An 18,391-nucleotide genomic window follows, 5' to 3' on the forward strand; every position below is an offset into this window, starting at 1 on the left:
TTTACGCGAAGAGGCCGGGTGGCTTTTTTCACGCAGCTCTGTCCATGTTGATATACGATTCCATGCGCGCCCACATCACGCTGGTTTTAATATATTATTAAAGTTTGACTGACCTATCTGACTGTTTTTTTGACATTCCTTTAGCGCAGTTAGATGCGGCTTACAACACGGGGCGGCTTATAGGTGGACAAAGTTTTGAAATATGCCGTTCATTGAAGGCGCGGCTTATAACACAGGGCGCCTTATGGTGCGGAAAATACGGTACACAAAATATATTTTAAGTAGAGGTGGAAATATTTGGGCACCTCATGTTTCCATTCTTAGGGTGACGATTCGGAAACCATTCTCGATTCAACACCATTCTCGTAAGATATATTATTTAGTATATAAATTGTAATTAAAAAAAAGGCTAATATTGTATGATTTTGGCCTAAAACGTCTTTTAAAATTATACTTACCAAAACCACAGAATGTTACTCAATCTAATAAAATACAGTAAAGCAATCCCAACCCAATCCCAGCTTTACAATACTTAGGATAGAAATGTCAAAAAGCAATTGAGAAGACATACAAATACAATACTTTAAATACAGTCCACCCAGAAAGTGTTCACAGCGCTTCACTTTTTCCACATTTAATTAGGTTAAAGCCTTATTCCAAAATGGAATACATGTGAAGGGACGGCGTGGCGCAGTGGGAGAGTGGCCGTGCGCAACCCGAGGGTCACTGGTTCAATCCCCACCTAGTACCAACCTCGTCATGTCCGTTGTGTCCTGAGCAAGACACTTCACCCTTGCTCCTGATGGGTGCTGGTTAGCGCCTTGCATGGCAGCTCCCTCCATCAGTGTGTGAATGTGTGTGTGAATGGGTAAATGTGGAAGTAGTGCCAAAGCGCTTTGAGTACCTTGAAGGTAGAAAAGCGCTATACAAGTACAACCCATTTATCATTTATAAGTATGTAAAGTATATTTATATAGCGCTTTTCTTTAGTGACTCAAAGCGTTTTCCATAGTGAAACCCAAGTTACATTTAAAGCAGTGTTTGGCGGCACTGGGAGAAGGTGGGTAAAGTGTCTTGCCCAAGGACACAGCGACAGTGACCAGGATGGTGGAAGCGGAGATCGAACCTGGAAACCTGAAGTTGCTGGCACGGCCACTCTACCAACCGAGCTATGCCGCCCCGTTCGTTTTTGTTTTCAAAATTCTACACACAATACCCCATGATGACAATGTGAAAAGTTTTTTTTTTTTTTGGAGACATTTTTGCAAATGTATTAAAAATAAAAAAGTAGTCCCAACCTTTGCTCAATACTTTGTTGATGCACCTTTGCCAGCAATTACTGCCACTAGTCTTTTTGAATACGATGCCACAAGCTTGGCACACCTATCTCTGTGCAGTTTCACCCGTTCCTCTTTGCAGCACCTCTCAAGCGTCATCAGGTTGGATGGGAAGCGTCGGTGCTCATTCATTTTCAGATCTCTCCAGGGATTCAAGTCTGGGCTCTGACTGGGTAACTTAAGGACATTTCCAGAGTTGTCCTGAAGCCATTCCTTTGATATCTTGGCTGTGCGCTTTGGGTCGTTGTCCTGCTGAAAGATGAACCGTCGCCCAAGTCTGAGTTCAAGAGCGCTCTGGAGCGGGTTTTAATTCAGGATGTCGCTGTACATTGCTGCATTCATCTTTCTCTCTATCCTGACTAGTCTCCCAGTTCATGCCGCTGAAAACCATCCCCACACCATGATGCTGCCACCACCATGCTTCACTGTAGGGATGGTATTGGTCTGGTGATGAGCGGTGCCTGGTTTCCTTCAAACATGATGCCTGGCATTCAGAAGAATCAGAATCAGCTTTATTGTCATTATGCAGGGTAACGAGATTGAGGCCATTCCATACAGTGCGATGTGTGCATGCAAGAAAACAATGTGTAAATATATAAAAATATAGAAGTGCAAAGAAAGGTGTGGAAGAGAACAGTGTACCGCAGAGGAATGCTGTAGCTCTGACAGAGTGACCATCGGGTTCTTTGTCATCTCCCTGACTCAGGCCCTTATGCCCCGATCACTCAGTTTAAACGGCCAGCCAGCTCTCGGAAGAGTCCTGGGGGTTCCAAACTTCTTCCATTTATGGATTATGGAGGCCACAGTGCTCATTGGGACCTTCAAGGCAGCAGATATTTTTTCTGTACCCATGCCCAGATTTGTGCCTCAAGACAATCATGTCTCTGAAGTCTACTGACACTACTTCTTGATTTGTGCTCTGTCATGCACTGTCAAGTGTGGGACCTTATGTATAGACAGGTGTGTGCCTTTCAAAAGCATGTCCAACCAACTGAATTTACCACAGGTGGACTCCCAACAAATCAGGTGTTGGAACAGATAAAGCATGATCAGTTGAAACAGGAAGCCCCTGATCTCACGATAGAGCTCAATGGCAAAGGCTATGAATACTTACAGTATGTACAAGTGATTTTGTAGTTTAAAAAAATATATATAAAAATTTGCTAAATATTCTAAAAAATAAAAAAACATCACATTGTCAAGGGGTATTGTGTGTAAAATTTTGAGGACAAACATCAATTAATCAATCAATCAATGTTTATTTATATAGCCCTAAATCACAAGTGTCTCAAAGGGCTTAACATGAATGTATTCCATGTTGGAATAAGACCGTAACATAACAAAATGTGGAAAAAGTGAATTGCTGTGAATACTTTCCGGATGCACTGTACAATACTTGAAAAAAGGACAATCTAAAATGAATAAAAGCCACAGTATCAATAATATTAATAAGAGCTGGTCTATGTTTTCAATCCAAAAATGTATTTGACAAAGTACTTTAAAAAAAAAAAAGTTTATCGATTCTTAAAAATTATGAATCTATTTCGAATTGGATTAAATGAAAATCGCAATTTGTATGTACGTTTTTAAACAATATTTAAAGTTTCACATGCAGAAAACATAAAAATTATGAATGAAATAAAATCACTTTATTGAAGACTTTTGTTGGCAAAGATGGCGATGAGCGGATATGGAAGCAGGTAGAGCCTCACAAACTTGTTGAACGTGAAAGCAGAGTTTACCCGTAATGTATTTGAGTTTGACGGTGCGCCACGTCAACATATTAGCCGCCACACCTTAAAAATGTGTTTTTTTAATGTGAAAACAAAATTAAGTAAGATATTGTGTTGTTGCATCAAAAAGAAGACACACAAAGTCCGACGCTGTTTTTAGCTTTTATTGCCAATCTCATACTACCATCGGGCCCAATTCCAGCAAGTATTTGCTCAGTGCACACACGCCCGCCTCCATGCTTTACTCCTTAATATATCCAAGATATACCTGCGAACAGCCATCTACAAAATTTAAGTTGACACTTACGTCACACAATGGAAGCAAGTGTGGTGTCAAGCTCTCCGCAGCTCGCTTTTTGTCGTGGACATGGAGCAACAGAAGTAAAGTGTCTCTAAACACGAGTACAGTCTAAAATAACACCATAGATAGATGCTAGATTTGTTACCAGTCGTTTTTAATAAATCGTGTCTAAAAGGATTGGAAAAGTCTCTAGGAAAAAATATCAAAGTACATTGTACAATAAGCAGTAACAATTGAAAAATAAAAGGATATAATGTAAGGAAAGATATATGTTGATACTATAAAAAGAACAGACTTGTTTTAAATGTATGTATATTTGTTTGCCTTTTTAAAGAAAGTATACTGTATGTATCATAGAAAATAATGTCATATTGACCACGTCCCTAGCCACGCCTCCACCGCTTCAGGTATCTTAACCCTTAACCTTGAATAGTGTTTTCAGCATTTGTTATCAAAGTGCCTATACTTGCAACTTTAATGGTGGCTTATTTTGCAGACGTACTTGATTAAAAGAGACCAGTGGTGTAACTGTGTTAGTTTGCAAATACTGTAGCAACAGAGTTAACCAGTGATGACATTAAACGGCAACAGAACTTGGAGTGAATGACTTCTGGGTGAGGAGTTGAAAGCAGGTGAACACAGGACATTTTGTAATGAAGACACATTATGAGCACAATTGCCCTCATGCAGTTGTTTTAATAACACAACAAGACTCGGTCACCAACACCTGTGATTCTTTGTTTGGGCACTCAAGTTCGGGAATTGTGCGCAGGCAATGGACCATTCAATGTTTACTTATATAGCCCTAAATCACGAGTGTCTTAAAGGGCTGCACAAGCCACAACGACATCCTCGGCTCCGATCCCACATCAGGGCAAGAATAAACTCAACCCAATGGGATAACAATGAGAAACATTGAAGGGGACCGCAGATGTGGGGACCCCCCCTCTGGGCGACCGGTGCAATGGACGTCGAGTGGATCTAGCATAATATTGTGAGAGTCCAGTCCATAGTGGATCTAACATAATAGTGAGAGTCCAGCCCATAGTGGGGCCAGCAGGAGATCATCTTGAGCGGAGACAGGTCAGCAGCGCAGAGACGTCCCCAACTGATGCACAGATGAGTGGTCCACCCTGGGTCCCGACTTTGGACAGCTAGCGCATCATCTGTGGTCACCGAATCTATGTACCTCCCTCCACGAAGGAGAGGGGGGCAGAGCAGAAAAGAAACGGCAGATCAACTGGTCTGAAAGGTTAAAGACTAGTTTTTTAGTGCAATGTCTGGCTGTATATAAGACGGTGAAGTGGCCTGTACAACGCCGAGCTCTCACACTCACAGAGATTCAGCTCACATCTCACACCAGTTTTTCTTTCTCTCTCTCAGGCAGAGCTGCTGAGTCGAGCAGAGTGCTTGGTGAGGGAAACCTCTGAGTATCGCTGTCTGCAGTCTCAGTTTTCTGTGCTCTACAACGAGTCTTTGATACTCAAGGCTCAGTTGGATGAGACACGCGCTCGTCTCAACACGACGAGGACGGCACGACTTCGACAACTGGAGCACATGGAGGCAAGTAGGTGTGTTTCCGCAAATCGAGCTTTGCTTCACTGATACTGTTTTTGGTGCGAACAGAATGACGAGGTGACACTGCAGAGGAAGGTTCGCACTGAGGTGTTTCAGCTGGAAGATACGCTGGCTCAAGTCAGGAAGGAGTATGAGATGCTGCGCATCGAATTCGAACAGACTCTTGCCGCCAACGAGCAAGCGGGTGTGTATCCAGGGGTGCTGCTTGAGGTCGGCAGTTTATGATCCTTGTGTGTGTGAAGGTTGATAGAGACATTGCGCTCTTCTGTCATCAGGCCCTATAAACCGAGAGATGCGCCATTTGATCAGCACCCTACAAACTCACAACCAGCAGATGAAGGGAGAGGTTGTGAAATTCAAGCTGAGGCTAAGAGAGACACAAGCTGAACTCAACCAGGTTGGATGCAAAGAGAAAGTCAATCTTAAGAATTTGATGTAGAAAAACACAACAGAATAAATAGCACAAAAGATGATGTATTTTATTGTCTGCGTAGATCTGCGTTTCAAAGGGGAACACCATCTTGCAATCTCAGTCCAGCACAGAGATGGATGTGAAGGAGGAGACGTCTCCTACGACAACCGCGATTTCAGGGGACTCTGTAGTCAAGACTGAGCCTCCTGACAACGGCTCTTCTACGCCAAGCAGCACTGGTTGGTCCAAGTTGATTTGTTTACATTTTATTTGTTACAATGTTGGACACTTTGCAATCTCTAAGGGTGAACACAAATCAATTCAGGGATGCTCCTGTTTGGTCATTTCCCAGAAAATCTGGGAAATAATCAGTTTTTTGCTTCAAAGTGGCGCTACTACAAGACTTATATTAACTGGACAAACAATGTTCACTGTGAACTGTCATAAAAGTGTAAATATAACTGTTGATACATACATACTAGAGCTGCAACTATCAATTATTTCAGTAATCGAGTAATCTATTGAGTAGTTCAATTAATGAAGTCATGGTATAAAACAGGCCAATGACCCCCTACTTGTATATCCTGCATTAAGTTGTGTTTTTAATTAAACTGACCCTAAAGATACTTTGTTATAGTGCAATTGTAAGATATTTAAAGAATACTTTATAGCGCCACTAATAGCTAGCTGGCAGCTAGTGCCGCTAATTATTAGCTTGCCACTGGAGCGATAATGGCTAGCTATTTTCAATGCTAAGATTATTATAATCGTATACATACTTATCCATGTTTTTATTTCAAACCTTGACAGTGCAGTGAGTAGGGTGGTCATGTCACTGCCATTTATAAACAAATGTTAATGTGTATTTAAAGACATTTACAGTTATGAAAAAAAATTCAGTTGGAATATAAAAAAAATATTTGTCCCCTGTTAAAGCAAATCAACTTTATTTATAAAGCACATTTAAAATTTACCAAAGTGCTGTACAATGGGCAGGTTAAAAGATAAAAGAAGAGAAACGAGCAAGCACTAAGAACTAGTATAAAACACATTTTTGCCTCAATTTGTATTTTAGGGGAAATAATTGACATAACAATATTGTTTGCTTGCCTTTACCTTCATTCTTTATGTATAATAAATGTACATCATTATCATTGACATTTCACTTTCAACATGTGTGCAATAATAAAAATACCGGTACTCTTAAAACATTTTTTTTTTTTAACTCCGTTGTTAACTGCCACCCACACACCACCACGCTCACGTTCACTGTATAGCAGCGGTCATGCAAAAACTATGTCTGTGTATATATAGTTCCGGGCACTCTTTGTGTTCCGGATTTTATGAATTTTGGTAGTTCCACGACTGGTGTTCGGGTCTGTGGGACCCGTTTTCATTTTTTATTAAAAGAAAAATGATACAATTAATTAATTTTTCAAACTGAGACTCACTGACTTTGGCTCATTTTCTGTGAAGAACATATATCAGAATACATATTTAATGACCACACACCATACACCCCCCCTACACATTTATATTACATATAAGATGTCCGGGTCCACTGGACCCGGGCTAATAGAAGTGTGGAAATTGATGTTCTGTGTACCCCCACACACACACACACACACACAGAGAGAGAGCAGGCCTAGACAGGAGGAGGACAGAGTGTAGGTACACAGAACATCAGAGGGTCAAATGTGCGAGAAAATGAGAGCAGACAGTGTTGACAAACAATGTTGCAACCTTGTGTGGGAACCGCAGGTGCAGAAACACAAAAGAAGAATCCCTGTGGGATGCAGAAACTGGCAGAGAAATTTTCCGTGCAACGTTCATATTATTGTTACTCAGCTGATGGACCCGTTGCATTTTGTGGCTTTTAATGCCTCACAATCAAACTCTTGTATGTTAAAATACTGAACAGATGTTTATTGGAATAAGGTAAACATCTGTTCAGTATTTTAACATAAAAGTGTTTGATTGTGAGGCATTAAAAGCCACAAAATGCAACGGGTCCATCAGACCCACAAACGCTGGTGGAGTAACAACAATATGAACATTACACAAGGGTTAAACAATAACTGAAGCAACAGAATGCAAAAAAAAAAAGCTTTTTTTCTAATCTATTAATCATTGCAGTCCTAATGTAGACATTCAAACAACACAACACTCTTTTTTACTCAAATGTGTTTAAAAAAAAGTTAACCCCTGTAAACAACAAAAAAACAATGTGCCTTAACTTTATTTGTAAGCGCTAATGTTTCATAGTTCATCTTTGAACTGAGCTGTTATGAAGCACACTGAGATCTTGCATGATAACATCACGTGTAAAGCTGACTAAAATGTTGAACTTTTGTACAGTTTAACTGACCCACATTCCCTGAAAATTATAAATTGTTCCGCCGTATTTAGAATATCATAGCGGATTGTCATTGTGATTCTCTCTCTCTCCAGGCACATCAGTTAAAACAGAGCCAGGAGTCGAACCTGAGGTATCCGTCAAAGAGGAGGAGAAAGATGAGAAGAAAGAAAAGGAAGAAAAGAAAGACATTGTTATCAAGAAAGAAGAGAAAGACAGAGAGCGGGAGAGGGAAAAGGAGAGGGACCGGCCAACTCGCAGCGGCATAAAGGAAGAGAAGGATAAATCAGGGAGTAGCCACCAATCTGAGGAATCTTCTGGGGAGCGCCTTTCTTCAGCTGGGGTGCCAAAAAGGAAAGAGATGGAGCAGCTAAAGATCGTCAGAGTAGAGCTCAAGTGAGTGATATGTGTGTAGCACATGTTTTTGTCAGTTATATTTTAAAATGTATTACTTACCGTATTTTCCGAACTATAAGGCGCACTTAAAATGCTTTTTTTCCCCTCAAAACTCGACAGTGCGCCTTATAGCCCGGTGCGCTTAATGTACAGAATAATTCTGGTTTTGCTTTCCGACCTCGAAGCTGTTTTTATTTGGTACATGGTGCAATGATAAGTGTGACCAGTAGATGGCAGTCAAACATAAGAGATATGTGTAGACTGCAATATGATGGCAGTCACACAAGAGATAGGTGTAGACTGCATTATGACTAAAGTAAACACCAACATTTGATATGTTCCATTGAAAATCTAGAACATTACACACGGTGCTCAAAAATCTATCAAAATGTTTTAGTATGACTTTGGTAAGCTATGAAGCCACACCGCTAGATGAATTGTACTGTGCTTCAACATACAAATATTATTATAGTGTGTGTATAATGTAAGAATCATTATCTGGCGTTTTGTTTCACAATATTATGCAAAAGCAACTTTTCTTACCTTCTGGTACCTGCTGATCTGTATTTGGGATCTGCATAAGTCCTGAAAAATGGCATGCCTCCGCCTTTGTAGTCTGTAGTTGATAAGCTTCTTCTTTTTCTCTATCTTCTTGTTATGTGACATTAGTAGTGACTTTACATTATTCACCCAAGGAGCTTTAGTTATTAGAAATTTCCGGTCGGATGGTTTTTCACGGAACACATTTCCGGCGGATGAGGGGATCAATGTTCCCTCTAATTTTTCTTGTGTGTGAGCAAACGCACAAACTCCCTGAGCATTCAGTGGAGCACATGTGAGCAACATCAGACGTGCACATTGTGGCCACACCAGCGTCACACCTGTCCCAAACCTGACATCATAACAATGTAAATGTTTTATTAAAATAATTTTCTGATATAAGTGATTTTGCCCTCTTAAAATGACAATAACAAAAAAACATGTTTTTCATGACCTATGTGCTAGTATTGTATGTCTGGCTGCGGTTTCTGCCTTTAAAAGAAATGTTACCCCTTTCAGAGATTACATTTAGTTCCTGTAACTTTCTGTCTGTAAAATACATCTTTTTATTAGCATTTATGAAATCCAGTGACAATATTTCATGAATAATATCCTTAGATTAACATTCTTAATAAATGGCAGTAAAATAAGCACACATCTGATTGTGGAGTCAGAGTGTTACAACATTTACACATTGTGTGGCGTTGGGGTTGTCCGACTTTTTGTGTGGCCATAAACGCAGCACTGGCTAAGTGCCATGAGTGTTGGTGGCACCAACACTCATGGACAATATTGTGTTGTTTTTGTCCCTGCCCACAGTTGTTTCCAACATATGCTGACAGTAAAAAAATAACTGAAGTGAACTTGAATTGTTTGCACTTTAAAACGTTTTTTTTTTTTTTAATTGGATTTATTTAGGTTATTTTTCAGGGTCTTCTAATTTATTTTTAATTTATTCTATTCAATTGTATAATTATGTTGGTATTAGTGGTTATTTTGCACTTTAAATATAACATTTTGTTTTTATTGGATTTGTTGAGGTAATACTCTTATGTTGAAGGTTAAAATTTATGTAACCAATTGGTTAATAATAAATGGGTCAGTTTTTCCTATACCTACTCTTGCTGACTATTGTTTTGTGTTTTAACACTACAACATCAGTAACAGTAACATCACTTTATCAAGCCTTTTCTAACATTCCACACAACAAAATAAGGAATAAATATATGTATGATTCGTGCCTATATCGTATCGTATTGATATCAGTATCAGCCAATACTCAAGGCTACAATATCGGTATCGTATCGGAAGTGAAAAGGTTGTATCGGGACATCCCTAGTTGGTGCAGGTGAGAGAGCGAGCGGCTTCTGTTAAAATGACGGATGATAACGTTGTTTTAAGCCTGGTTTGTATGGCAGAAAATTACCAGTTTTTATAGATAAAAGTTTTTTTTACTCATGTTTTTGGTGTGGTTACAAACAGTTTTGCTCAATAAAGTGATTGATGGAATTCCTGTCCGTAAAGTGTCTCGACAGACGATAATTGAACTGTGTTGACAAAGATTGTTTTATTCATTGGTGGCCACTCTTGTTGTCACCTGTCACTCACAGAGTTGTATTGCAAAATCATACAGAATAAATTGTAATGTGTTCATTTTGTTTAAAGTTCAGATGGGATTTTTGATTTCCTGCGCGGCATTAATTTGCTGTGCGCAGAGGACGTTTGAGCGGTGCGCAATTGCGCAGGCGCGCACCTTAGAGGGAACGTTGGAGGGGATGCTGCTCCGTTATTGATTTTAAGTAAAGTCTGAACGTCATTAAAACAGTTAGCTCCATCTTTTGACACTTCTTCCACTTCCGTCCTTGCACACACAACAAAGATGACAGGGAGAAGACTAGGGATGATGTTCGAAACCAGTTCTCCCGATTGTTCGATAAGAACGGAACCGATTCCATGGATGTGAATCCCTTTTTGAGAACCGGTTCCCGTTATCAAAGCCACTATACCGTATTTTCGCGACCATAAGGCGCACCGTATTAAACCGTGTAAAACATCATCTATGCAACATTTTGACCAAAGAACCACCATTACATGTTATGTAGACCACAAGGATGTGTTTTAAATTAAGAAAAAATAAAAGAATAATGTGACTCCTTCGATGCGACCTATAATCCGGTGCGTCTTATATATGAAAAAAGATCGAAAATAGAGCATTTATCAGCAATGCGCCCTTTTGTCCGGAAAATACGGTACCGTATTTTCCGCACCATAAGGCGCCCTGGGTTATAAGCCGAGCCTTCAATGAACGGCATATTTCAAAACTTTGTCCACCTATAAGCCGCCCCGTGTTATAAGCCGCATCTAACTGCGCTAAAGGAATGTCAAAAAAACAGTCAGATAGGTCAGTCAAACTTTAATAATATATTAAAAACCAGCGTGATGTGGGCGCGCATGGAGTCGTATATCAACATGGACGGAGCTGCGTGAAAAAAGCCACCCGGCCTCTTCGCGTAAACTTACCTTAACCACTCGCTCATCTTTTCTTCATCCATCCATCCCTTCGAGTTAGCTTTTATGATGATGCCGGCTGGAAAGGTCTCTTTTGGCAAGGTCTTCCTTTTGAATATCACCATGGGTGGAAGTTTCTGGCCATTAGCATGGCAAGCTAGAACCACAGTGAAGGATGACTTCTCATTCCCTGTGGTGCGAATATTCACCGTACGTGCTCCCGTTGTATCCACAGTGCGGTTCACAGGAATATCAAAAGTCAGTGGAACCTCGTCCATGTTGATAATGTTCTCTGGCCGGATCTTTTTTTCAGCTATCTTGTTTTTACAATATGCACGGAAAGTAGCCAGCTTTTCTTGAAAGTCTTTAGGCAGTTGCTGTGAAATAGTAGTCCGTGTGCGGATGGAGAGATTGCGTCTTTTCATGAACCGGATCCCTGTCGCTTAGTAGGAGCCATTTTGTGGTCTTTACAGATGTAAACACACAAAGGAAATGAAACGTAATATCCGCGCGCTTCTTCTTCTTCTACGCGGGCGGGTGGTTGCTTACAGTAGAAGAAGAAGCGCTTCCTGTTCTATGGGGGCGGGTGCTTACCTTGGCGGTTGCTTGCGTAGAAGAAGAAGCACTTCCTCTTCTACGGGGAAAAAAGATGGCGGCTGTTTACCGTAGTTGCGAGATCGAAACTTTATGAAAATGAATCTTAATATTAATCCATATATAAAGCGCACCCGGTTATAAGCCGCACTGTCAGCTTTTGAGTAAATTTGTGGTTTTTAGGTGCGGCTAATAGTGCGGAAAATACGGTAATTAGAATAGGTGTTTGCTTTGTTGGCGTCTGGCTGAAAGTGCTATTGGTGTAATGATGACTCTTACAATGACTATTCAGAAAAGCCCAGGAGTCCCAGAGGGAGATGAAGCTGCTCTTAGACATGTATCGCTCAGCCCCTAAGGAACAGAGAGACAAAGTCCAGTTGATGGCAGCAGAGAAGAAAGCCAAGTCGGAGGTGATCAGCCTCGCACAAACCAGTTACTAGCATGCAGTTTTTCCGATGTTCTCAATCTTTACGATGATATTTTGTCAATGGTGCAAAGATGTTTTAAGATATTGTTTCTCCGACGATGCGGATTACAGGCAGAGGAGCTGCGTCAGAGGCTGAGGGAGCTTGAGGAACGAGAAAGGAGAGAGGGCAAGAAGATGGCCGACGAGGAAGCCTTAAGAAAGATTCGCTCAGTGGAAGAGCAGATCGACATCCTCAACAAAAAGCTCTCCATAGCAAAGCAGGTGTGTGAGTGTCAGACAGCTGAATGCTCACAACTTGGATCTTCTTCCTTTTTAAAACGGCTGCCTGTGCAGGAGGAGGACGCCCTGCTGAGCGAGATGGACGTGACGGGCCAGGCCTTTGAGGACATGCAGGAACAGAACATTCGCCTGATGCAGCAGCTCCGAGAAAAAGATGACGCCAACTTCAAGCTGATGAGCGAGCGCATCAAGTCCAACCAGATCCACAAGCTGTTGAAAGAGGAGAAGGAGGAGCTGTCGGATCAACTGCTCACTTTAAAAACTCAGGTGAGCCTTGAGGGGAAATTGCGAGACCTAAATACATGCACTTTTGTTCACGTCTGTTACAGTTGTGGTTTTTCCTCTTATGTGTTGTGTGCTTTTCTGTTAGGTGGATGCCCAGCTGCAGGTGGTGAGAAAGCTTGAGGAGAAGGAGCGCCTGCTGCAGGGCACTATTAGTACTGCTGAGAGAGAACTAGCTCTAAGAACACAAGCACTGGACATGAACAAACGCAAGGTAGCACATCATTTCGTCATGTTCACAAGCTTTTGTTTTGCCCTTTTTACTGCTAATTTTGTCTCCCTTAATGTACTAGGGTTGGAATTGGGGGTTAAATCACCAAAATGATTCCCGGGCGCGGCCACCGCTGCTGCCCACTGCTCCCCTCACCTCCCAGGGGGTGATCAAGGGTGATGGGTCAAATGCAGAGAATAATTTCGCCACACCTAGTGTGTGTGTGACAATCATTGGTACTTTAACTTTAACTTTAACTTTACTATGGCTGTAGCTTTGCAGCTAGTAACACACTATACTTAGCTACAGAGCATTTGAGAAGAATTGAGGTGGTAACTAAAGATGGTTCATAGTTTCCAATAGATATCGACCGATTATCGGCACCAATATTTGGCATTTTGACGTACAGTACAGGCCCAAAAGTTTGGACACACCTTCTCATTTCAATGCGTTTTCTTTATTTTCATGACTATTTACATTGTAGATTGTCACTGAAGGCATCAAAACTATGACACCTGTGAAGTGAAAACCCTTTCAGGTGGTGACTACCTCTTGAAGCTCATGGAGAGAATGCCAAGAGTGTGCAAAACGGTAATCAGAGCAAAGGTTGGCTATTTTGAAGAAAACAAAATATAAAACATGTTTTCGGTTATTTCACCTTTATTTGTTCATTCATTGTTTATATAGTATAGTCCTAATAGTCATGAAAATAAAGAAAATGCATTGAATGAGAAGGTGTGTCCAAACTTTTGGCCTGTACTGTATATCGGTATCAGCCTCTTTGTTGTTATTGGTCTTTTTTCTTTTTAATGTAGTTATTTATTTATTTTTCCAACTACAACATAACTACATCAGCAGATACAATACATACTACACATGATGTCACGTTCAAACACTGAGGACATCTATTAAACAAGACAAAAGGCAAGGAATCAAACAGAGACAGAATTCAATTTGGACTCAATATTGAGGAGAGACATGGCCACTGCACTCTCTGTACAGTCCTGCACCACGCTCTGACGAAGAAGGTTTTCGTCTCCTCTTTATTACAATATTCAATGTTCACGCACCAACACATGTCTCAGCAGGAATGGGGAGTATGTAAAACAGTCATTGTTTTCGGTCGCTTTGAAGACCAAGAAGTGGGATTTCTCGGGCTTGGGCTCTTCCTGGATCCAGCTGGGGCAGGTGTTGGAGGACAATGGATAACCCCTCCCGTCTCCTGACCACAGTTGCTTCAAAAGGGCAGCGGGTCGTAAATAGCGTTGACTTCAAAGAGAGTTCGTTTAACACTTCAAAGAAAGTTCCTCTGGAAGTTGAGCAGATCCTGCCATCTGTCCGTGTTGAAATCACAGTGGAGTTTTACGAGCCTTCTTCCTCTTGTTAGGCCTCGAAAGACAGCATTCATAATACAACGTTTCTTTTGTGATAACTTACAAACAATTATTCCAACACATGATACCAGCAGTCTTGGTTATAATGGCGTTAGAGTATAATGGCAGGGTTTTTTTCAGCAACGAGCAATTTAAATTGTGAAGCGACTGGGATGAGAATCAGCACCTCCAAGTCCGAGTCCATGGTTCTCGCCCGGAAAAGGGTGGAGTGCCATCTCCAGGTTGGGGAGGAGATCTTGCCCCAAGTGGAGGAGTTCAAGTACCTCGGAGTCTTGTTCACGAGTGAGGGAAGAGTGGATCGTGAGATCGACAGGCAGATCGGTGCGGCGTCTTCAGTAATGCGGACGCTGTATCGATCCGTTGTGGTGAAGAAGGAGCTGAGCCGGAAGGCATAGCTCTCAATTTACCGGTCGATCTACGTTCCCATCCTCACCTATGGTCATGAGCTTTGGGTTATGACCGAAAGGACAAGATCACGGGTACAAGCGGCCCAAATGAGTTTCCTCCGCCGGGTGGCGGGGCTCTCCCTTAGAGATAGGGTGAGAAGCTCTGCCATCCGGGGGGAGCTCAAAGTAAAGCCGCTGCTCCTCCACATGGAGAGGAGCCAGATGAGGTGGTTCGGGCATCTGGTCAGGATGCCACCCGAACGCCTCCCTAGGGAGGTGTTTAGGGCACGTCCGACCGGTAGGAGGCCGCGGGGAAGACCCAGGACACGTTGGGAAGACTATGTCTCCCGGCTGGCCTGGGAACGCCTCGGGGTACCACAGTAAGAGCTGGACGAAGTGGCTGGGGAGAGGGAAGTCTGGGCTTCCCTGCTTAGGCTGCTGCCCCCGCGACCCGACCTCGGATAAGCGGAAGTGGATGGATGGATGGACTGTTGCCATTATTGCAACGCCGTTGCAGTTACTGAGAATTTGAAGTCGCGTCTTACTAGTTTGGTTGAATGAAGCGCAAAATGTCTGGTTTCAGCAAAGATTGGGATGAGAAAATTATCGCCAATAGCGGAGAAATCCGCTGAAAAAGAGACACGATACACTAGTATACCCTCCTAGCCCCCCTCCCCATATCAGCCCTCAGTAAACCAGTGTCGATGAAAATCCATTTACCGGTATATTTCATTTCGTCGATGGGTGTGACAAGTTTAAATTATACCCAATCACAGCTCTTGAATAGTGTTAGATATGAGACAGGGTGAGGTCTGGGGGTTAGCAACAATGTAGAGCCAATCAAATACTTTTCCTTCCTTGTTTAGGAAGGTAAGATTCTCTCCAGCAGTGCCAAAGCAAAAATGTGTGGATTTGTTCGACGCCGTAATATGTGAACAGTAAAGAGGGCACCTTTTTATTTTTGACGTCAATGTGGCATCTACAGACTGTAAGTGAGCTATGTGTATTTGCTGCTTCTACCGCACTCATAAACGAATAATGATGAAGGCATGCATCGTAACTCCGTTTCACAACACACATACATACCTGCTTAGCCAAAGGCAGCGCATAAAAACATGTTTTTAAATTTCTCTGTGTGAATGAGTGGAGAATACATGAATTTTGACTACTACTTTTCAGTGTTGTAAATATTGACTATTGTGTGTGAAGTCCTACTTAATGTTAAGTTTGACCATTAAGTTAAGCTAAATGTTGTGATAGTTGATAAAAATATGGATGAAGGATACTTTTGTTTATTTTACTTGTATTTTTATTGCACTACTTAAAGGCCAAATGCTATTTTGTGTCTTTTTACCTAAGTCTAGGTTCAATATATAATGTTTTTTATACATTGCTATGCTTATCATATAGCACACTGCAATCTATTGAGATAAATGCCAAATGTTCTAAAATAATGTATACAGTGTTGTTTTTTTTCAATCAGTTCATATAAACATTGTTGACGTTAAAATGTTTTATCAAACGTAATAGCTTATAAAATAACGAAATGAAAAATAACGTCTCAGTCACTTTGCTGAGTAGTTACTCTTACAATTACAACCTTTTTTGATTGATTGAAACTTTTATTAGTAGATTGCCCAGTACAGTACATATTCCGTACAATTGACCTAAATGGTTTTTCAACTTGTTTAAGTCGGGGTCCACGTTAATCAATTACTTTTTGGGAGAAACAATTTATAATTAAAGCTGCAAGCAGCATTGGTCGGGCCCGCGTATTTGGCAGGTGCTAGTCCTAAGTGTCCCAATACTTTTGTCTACTTTTAGTCTGAAGTGTCCCAAGACTTTTGTCTAGTGTACCTACCTTGTCTGCATTGTGTGGGCACGTTGGTGCTTCCTGCTTTTAAGCAGCCATCTTAAAAAAACAGCAGCGCAGCAGCATCAGCGCAGCGGGTCTTTGAAGGGTCATAAAATCAAAACCGGAGCAGGTATTAAAACGCTGTTCTGTTATTTTATACACAAGGGTTTAATCTCTCTCCTGTGTTAGTTTGAAGCCGAAACGACAAACGCGCTCAGAGGAGATAGTTTTTGAAGGAAGGTGACCGGTTTTTACAAAAAATTTGTTTTGAAGGGGGAATAGCAAACTTCCTTTGATTTTTGCTGGGGGTTGTCAATTTATGAAATGTAGGTCTAAGTGAGATCTACATAGAGGTTTTTTGTTTCATGTCTCTCCGAACTTCCCAGGGAGAGTTACAGGCAGTTTTGTCAGTTTTTTCATCCGAGGAGCAGTTTTTTGTGCGTTTCATTAAAAAATTGCGCTAGAGCATTTTGAGATTTGGGGTTAGGTTTTTTTATTAGATCACAATTTTTGCCAGTCCTGATGTGTGTGTTCAGTTCGGTGAGTTTTGAAGCATGTTAAGGGGGTCAAATTACAGCTCAAAGAGGCAAAAGTGACTGTTTTTAGAACTTTTTTGTCTTGAAGGGGGAATTGCCAACTTCCTGTTGATTTTTGCCCGAGAATATACTATTATGAAATCTAGGTCTAAGTCACACCTACATAAAGGTTTTTGTTTCATGTCTCTCACAAATAACGCGATGCAGATAGACAGCCGGCAACAGCGTGGAGGTAAAATAATCTTTAATGCTCAAAAATACAAAAGAAAAGTGTGCAATGGGAGAGTGCACCAAAAGCGCAGGGAGGTTGAACGCGGAAAGCAACGTAGCGAAGCATGAACACCAAAACAATAATCTCACACCAACTAAGCTGTGAAACTGTCTTGCCATGCCTTCTGATACTTTGGCTCAGGTGAGAACAATAATTATTAATGACCAGCCGATGATGAGACCCGTAGCCGTAGTGAAGCAGCTGCACGACAACACCAACCGAACAGGAAATGAGTTTGAGTTTATTTCGAACATGCATGTATACAACATGATACATCAATACAATACAATACATCAATCAATACACTATATCCAACATGTTCAAAAAAGAGTAGGAAGAAGCAGAGCTTATTTAATTCTACCCCTTTTCCTTTACAAAGCAGTTGCTAACACTTTTGTTCACTTCCTGTTCTCAATTTATTCACAATAAACTCCATCATTAATAACATTAAAAATAAATTATTAGTAAGTTATATTTCATATAGTGAGATAAATAATAATATCTATAAAATAAATGGATGGATGGAATAAATTCAGAATGTTTATCATAGTTCTTCTTCTTTGTACTTTGTAAACACTTTTAGTTTGAAGAGTTTCTTGAATTGTATCAAATTAGTACATTGATTTATTTGCTTAATCCATTCCATAATTTAAGTCCACATACTGACATACTAAAGGTTTTAAGTGTTGTACGTGCATACAAATGTTTTAAATTACACGTTTCTCCAAGGTCAATACAAAATAAAAGTGCTTAATAGGAAAACACCCCCAACACAGGAAAAATGCCACAAAACCAAAAACAAGGCATGACAGAGCATGACAATATAAGTAAATCACCAAAAATGATTCCCGGGTGCGGCCACCGCTGCTGCTCACTGCTCCCCTCACCTCCCAGGGGGGTGATCAAGGCTGATGGGTCAAATGCAGAGAATAATTTCGCCACACCTCGTGTGTGTGTGACAATCATTGGTACTTTAACTTTAACTTAAAGAAGAG

The 18,391-nt window shown here is 41.0% G+C and overlaps 1 protein-coding gene across 1 annotated transcript in view; it reads left to right on the forward strand.

Moving 5' to 3' along the window:
- Nucleotides 1-18,391, forward strand: part of rnf20 (ring finger protein 20, E3 ubiquitin protein ligase) — a 53,780-nt gene that overhangs the window by 15,781 nt on the left and 19,608 nt on the right. Inside the window, exons 11-19 of the mRNA XM_061930643.1 lie at nucleotides 4,755-4,934; nucleotides 4,998-5,133; nucleotides 5,225-5,346; nucleotides 5,444-5,600; nucleotides 7,813-8,113; nucleotides 12,048-12,165; nucleotides 12,294-12,443; nucleotides 12,516-12,728; nucleotides 12,832-12,957. Of these exons, the coding sequence (XP_061786627.1) occupies nucleotides 4,755-4,934; nucleotides 4,998-5,133; nucleotides 5,225-5,346; nucleotides 5,444-5,600; nucleotides 7,813-8,113; nucleotides 12,048-12,165; nucleotides 12,294-12,443; nucleotides 12,516-12,728; nucleotides 12,832-12,957 (1,503 nt within the window). The remainder of the gene's footprint in view (nucleotides 1-4,754; nucleotides 4,935-4,997; nucleotides 5,134-5,224; nucleotides 5,347-5,443; nucleotides 5,601-7,812; nucleotides 8,114-12,047; nucleotides 12,166-12,293; nucleotides 12,444-12,515; nucleotides 12,729-12,831; nucleotides 12,958-18,391) is intronic.

The sequence above is a fragment of the Nerophis lumbriciformis genome, linkage group LG36 (assembly GCF_033978685.3).
Source record: "Nerophis lumbriciformis linkage group LG36, RoL_Nlum_v2.1, whole genome shotgun sequence".
NCBI lineage: Eukaryota > Metazoa > Chordata > Actinopteri > Syngnathiformes > Syngnathidae > Nerophis > Nerophis lumbriciformis.